The sequence below is a fragment of the Thamnophis sirtalis genome, unplaced genomic scaffold (genome assembly GCF_051295495.1).
Source record: "Thamnophis sirtalis isolate CommonGarterSnake01/CBP01778 unplaced genomic scaffold, rThaSir2_p1.2 scaffold_3, whole genome shotgun sequence".
Lineage (NCBI taxonomy): Eukaryota > Metazoa > Chordata > Lepidosauria > Squamata > Natricidae > Thamnophis > Thamnophis sirtalis.
The window spans coordinates 91,859,518-91,865,517 of NW_028261383.1; the positions used below are offsets into that span (position 1 = coordinate 91,859,518).

At 37.6% G+C, this 6,000-nt stretch overlaps 1 protein-coding gene across 2 annotated transcripts in view; it reads left to right on the forward strand.

The window, feature by feature from the left end:
* Nucleotides 1-3,081, forward strand: part of KLHL3 (kelch like family member 3) — a 46,700-nt gene extending 43,619 nt beyond the window's left edge. For both annotated transcript variants that reach the window (XM_014069766.2, XM_014069767.2), the window contains exon 15: nucleotides 957-3,081. In XM_014069766.2, the coding sequence (XP_013925241.2) occupies nucleotides 957-985 (29 nt within the window). In that variant the 3' untranslated portion in view covers nucleotides 986-3,081. The remainder of the gene's footprint in view (nucleotides 1-956) is intronic.
* Nucleotides 3,082-6,000: the final 2,919 nt, after the last annotated feature.

A 6,000-nucleotide genomic window follows, 5' to 3' on the forward strand; every position in this document is an offset into this window, starting at 1 on the left:
GTTCTGCTCAGTGCAAAGCTGCACCTGGCCCTGGAAACCACAGCTGCCAGAGTCCAGCCGCAGTCACCCATGCCACTCTATACTCAAAGGCCCCTGCCGTCCTATACTTTGCCACCCCAGTTGACTTCTGCAGTCTCTTTATTCCTGATGCTGGCAATGCTTGCCTGGCCTGGCCTTTCACAAGGCAACTCTGGCCATGTGAGGCCACCTTCTCCAGGTTTCCAGGCAAGAAAATTGCCATGCATGACCTGGGGAAAAAAGCCTCCCCTGGCCAGCAGCTGCCTCATGATAGGCCAAGCTGAGCAAAAAGATGGTTTAAGGTTGGCTTAAGGCATCAGGAGCTGAGAAGTGCAGGCAGCCAAAAAGGCATAGATAGGGGAGAGAGGTGGATAAGGGGAAATTGAAGAATACAAATTCATGAAGGGTTAGTGTTAGGAATAGGTTTAGTGTAGGTGGGCTTCCGAGCACCTGAATTTTGATCACTGCAGCAGCCATAACTTCAGGGATTGGTTTGTTAGCACTGACATAATTTTGGCTGATCACTGAACAAAGGGTGATAAGTCAAAGATTACCTGTATGGTTGTTTGTATTGTTTTTCATTTACCATTATATAACCAAACAGTGTATTTCTTAAAGTTAGTGATTTCTCATATACTTTCTAGTAAATTACCCAGTGATTAATTTAACAACTGTGACAATTTTTTTCTGATTACTTCAGGACTGGGTACAATATTACGTTTTCAGTCAATAATAACTCCCATCGGTGGTATGCATGTGGCAGAATAATAAGCCTGTTTGGAATCTATCTGCTATAAGAATGATAAGCCAAGGAGACTTCATTTGTGAAAGACTCACTTGAAGGCTCAAGAGCTTGAATGTTTCATTGAAGTGAACATTAGTCTCTAATCATCTTGAATAGAATACATTGAGTACTCATCTACTTTTCTCCCTTGCAGGTGTAGCTGTGATCCATAAACCATTGTGACACCCATTTGTGTGAATGCAACACAAGAAATGATGACTGTCTAGTTGTGTTTTGGAAGACACTGGGGATTTTTAATTGCCATACTAACGCTGCACTTCTAGCCTGACAACCATATTTAATAAGAGCATCCCTTTCTTCTCAACATGCCACTGCTGGGAACAAATTCCAGAAATAAGGTGTTGCTTATTTTGTGGGTGTTCTGTTCTGTTTTTGTGTGAGCTGTTTTATGTACAGCCAGGATTGAGCTTGAAGTGAATTTCTCAAGAAAGAGGAAATGTTTCTCTACAGCTTGTGACTGGGAGAAACTTTTTTAAAAGAATTCTTTACTACTGACAGTGAATTAAGTATTAGACATAATTTTTTACTTGGTTATAAACACTTAATTACACCCACAGAAACTAGAAATTTCAAAATACCCATAAAAACTGTCTGGGAAGCCGTCCAGAAGTTTATTTGCTGTATTGTATCCAATCTGTGTACATATCCTATTTGACTACTGTAAATGTATAATTTTGGGTGCTGGAAGTATCCACTGTATGATTTTTCTCTAGTGGCAAAAATCCAGATTCATCAAATTGACTAGATGAGCCAAGTAGTGTGTTTTTCTGAACTTCAAATGCCCAAACATCAGAAAGACAGTTGAAATGCAGTATTCTACTGCTTTTGAACAGACTTTTTTTTCCTCAAGGTTGACTTTGGTGGAGTGGAGTGATGGGGCAATGTAATATATTTGTTGGCAACAATTGAAAAACTAATCAGAAAAAGCAAGCTGAACCTGCAGTCTGTTTTTGGTGCTGTGATATTGTGTCATCTTCAACAGTGTAGAACAGGCCTGTCAAACTGGCAGCCCGCGGGACGGATGTGTCACGTGCAGGCCACGCCCACCCAGGCTCTTCAAAGGCAAATGATATTGAAATATGTCGCGATACAGCACGTGACACAATCAAGGTTGACACCCGTGGTGTAGAATGATGGAAACATGCCACAAAGTTCCACATTGCAACTTTTATGATGATTTGGGGATTTCAGATGGGACCATAAGCCACTTCAGGAACAGAAGCAGTATTGTGCCAGGATGATAAGGTACTGCCAAGTACAAGGGCTGAGGGAATTTGGGGTGAGGGAATTTTCTGTGGAAATGCATCTTCAGAAGTCCAAAGGGGATATCAAGAAGACTGTAACTATCATCTAGGAAATCCCAGCTAAGCTTTGATTAGAAGGAACTGGATTCCTGCATATACCTCTCATGCATTTGACCCTACATCATCAGTTGCCCAAGATATTTAGAACTTCTAAGTGTCTTCACTTCATCATTGTTTAACTCTTCTAGCTGGAGCTATCCTCCTAAATGTTATCCATATGTTTGCGATTCTATGTATAAAAAAAGGCATTTGAATTAATTTATTCTAAGAAAAGGAAAGGTAAGTGACTTCTCAGAATAGAGAAAATTTCCAGCTATACAACTTGATCTGTATCCAATTCCATTCTAGCTATTGTTTTTAAAAAAATCAAACTACCACCACATGGAAAATAATTCTGTTGCTCAAAATATATTATTTACTTCCATTTTTTTTCCAGTCAGGTAACATTCCCCAAAGCACCTATTTCCCTATTCTTCGCTATCTTTTTCTTGAATACTTTTTCTGTTTTATTTTGATTTAAGAAAAGCATTTAACTCATTTGTCTTGCTTTCAGTTTTTCTGTCACTTAAAGCAACTGTGAAACATTAGTGAAGCAGAAAATGCAATTGAACATAATTTTCAGTAAGTGTTTCTAAAGGCAAGACTGGATTATTATTTTTATAAGTGGTTTCTTCTTTTTAAAAACAAACTCTTTACATCTTAATAATTCTTTTTTGTGTATTGGCAGAGAAAGTATAGTACCAAAGGGTAAGAATGCACATAGAACAATCCTAGCTGCTATTTAAAACTCTTTCAGCAGTAAACTGATTATTGTCTGTTTAACACATACTTTAAGGTAAAATATACGGCATTTTCTTCATTTGTCTTTCTCCCTTTTTATTAAGGTTGCCTGTCACTAAGGAATTGCTTTCCCAAAGCTGGGAACAATAAACACATTGCATCAATTACATTTTCTATACTGAGTTTGAGGGTGAATGAAATACAGCTTCCTTTTCTCCACATAGAAGTTCCATCCAGAGTAATTGAATATGGACCTCCTGTGGCAAATCTCTAGTCCTTCTGGGGAAGATTTGAGAATGCCGTGGAGATTTTGCAGGGCTTAGCCAGACCTGGTTTGGATTTTTATTGCTGAGCAATAAATGACTTGAGTTGACATAGTTTGTTTAGCTAAAAGCAAACAAGTCTCATTCTGCGAAAGTTAAATGTGAACTAGGGCTTTGCATGTGATGGTAGTAGATAATATTCAGTGCTTTATAAACAAATAGACATGGAACAGGATTTAAACTTCATATTTTTCCCTCACTATCCACACAAACCTCCCTAGAAGATCTGGACACCATAGTTTTTGCTCAAAAATCTCTAGGATGATGTCTTGAGTATAAATCCTGTCATCCTCATTGGGGAATCTTCCGGGTATGATATCCTGCCTGTAGCACCTGTGAATCACTCAACAGGTGGAAAATGCTTCCAGTAATCTGCACGTGAAGACCACAGTATGTAAAACAGTCATGTCTTTGAAACACAATGAGGTTTTTTTCTTTGTTTTTGCTTTGTGATGCTCATTGAGGAATTTGTGAAGTAGTAAGATGCCATATTTACCTCATTTGATGATGCAAGTGTTTCTACAAATGTATATGCACTAAAATCCAACTTCTTATCAAAGCTATATGCATGCTACATTCCACCACTGATAGGCAATGTATTTTGCTGTCTAGCTCTACTATAAAGTGGCCCCTAGGTTCCCATGTGACAAGTTGGGGTGGGTGGGGGTATTAGAAATTCGTGTGCTGGCTGTTCATAAATGGCATTGGTTTCAGCTAAGAGCCACTTATCACTAGCAAATGGTATGTGTCACTCTTCTGTGGGTAAACTTGCAGGGTTAATGCAAGTCAAGTGACCTCATTTCTCAGCTATGCAATATTAATAGTTGTGACACAACCAACTGCAATTGCCCTTTCAAAGCGCTTTTGAAATAACTTTCATTTGCACCACGCCAATTCTGAGCCGCAGCTTTTCAAAGATTGCCTTTTTATAGGGCTTGGAAATACAGCTTTAGAGCTGGCAAGTTTAAATGTAATTATTTTTGTAAGATAATTCTTAATGAGTTCTTGGATCTCTTTTGATGCTGGTGGCAATTATGATTAGTGTCTAATCCTTACACCATGGGCCCAATTCTCACCAGCCATTTATTTATGCTGGCTTATGGAAAGGACACAATCCTGCTCAATGTTCATTAACAGTGGACTGTTACCTCTATATTAGTAAGATTCTGAACTAAGGCACACAGCTATGACCACATCTATTGGCTTTTTAAAAAAAGAAAATGGACATAATTTGGCTTCAATTTGTACATCAGGATTGCTTTATTTTCTCTTTGGTTCTCTAGTAACAATATGCAGCTCAATGCTAAAGACAAATTTATAAATAGAGTTTCTTTGCAAGATGGCTTTGAGAGAACTAATCTTGTTGAAATATTATTGACGGAAGCTATTTTACAATCTCTTGTCCAAAAGCTGACTCATTTGATTGTGAAACAATCCTCCATAAATCCGGGTTATAGATGCAAAAATTAAAAACCATTGCGAAATATTGTTTTTATGTCTGTGCTTAACATATGCTCCTAAACATAGTGCAGATTTTCATTATTGGAAGCTTCTGGCAGAGAATCCCATCCCTCCCCCCAGTATTTTAAAGGAAATCTGTATGATGCCAACTAAAGTGGCATGGGTACACTGTTAATTTTCTCATTTTCAGTTGCTATTGTAGTTCATTAGATGGTACATAAGCGGGGTGCAGAAATCCAGAGTTTTCATGTGTCTCTGTTGCCATCTAGTTGCTGCCTGGATTTAAAAAAAAAAAAACAAAACCTCAGAGATCAATGAACAGCCCAACTCCATTGATGTTTCAAACTTAAGAATTTCAGCAATTGAGATTTGCAACCAATGAGCTTATTGGACAAGCTTATGTCTAGATATTAAAGCACAAAGTACAACTGTATTCAAAATGAATTTAGAACCAAGTCCTGTATTTATGTGGCATCTGTAAAGGGAGCTAGTTTCTCTGCCCTAGTATTACAAATTAGCTGGTAGCTTTATTTGAATTTGGGTACCAATTGGCTTAAATAAAGTTCAGGCAGGTTAAGTGGATTTCACATTGTAACCAGCATTAGCCTGATACACGCGCACACACACACAGACACACACACACACTGTGTCTGTGTGTGTGTGTGTGTTTGTTTGTTCAATAGACCCCGAATAACACTGCATGATTAAGCAGTGAATAAGGAATTATTTTTATTTTTTGCACTATATGTATATTGAAGACTTTGGATATTATATTATTTACCTTCTCAATCAAACGAATGCACATGTCCACTACTTAAACAGGCTTGTTTCCTCCTTTATGGGTAGGAATCCAGAGTTACTTTAAAGCACTGAATTTTTTTAAAAAAAATCATTTAAAAAGAATTAAAGTTTTGATCATAACTGAATTAACAGATTAGGGTAATATAAAGAGGCAGATTGCCATTAGCTCTTGCGCAATGTTTGTTTCTGAAAACATGAAATGATTACTTTTGGTTGAATTTCAGGCATTTAGAAATTGTCTTTTGCTATCCAGTTTCCAGTTGGATTCCACAGTTTGTTCCTAAATTATCTCTCCAAGTTAGAGTTCAATCCTGGATTATGGATAGATGATGATTTGTTGCCATGCAAAATCAGGAGGGAGCCTGTAAGATGCTGCTGGTGCTTATAATGGTTTGGTTAAGGCTGACATCTGAATGTGCTCAATATGTGATAAATATATCATATGATAAGAATCCGAAACACTCTTTGTTTCCAATATCCTAAATTATTTTATTTTTCTGTGTGGTAG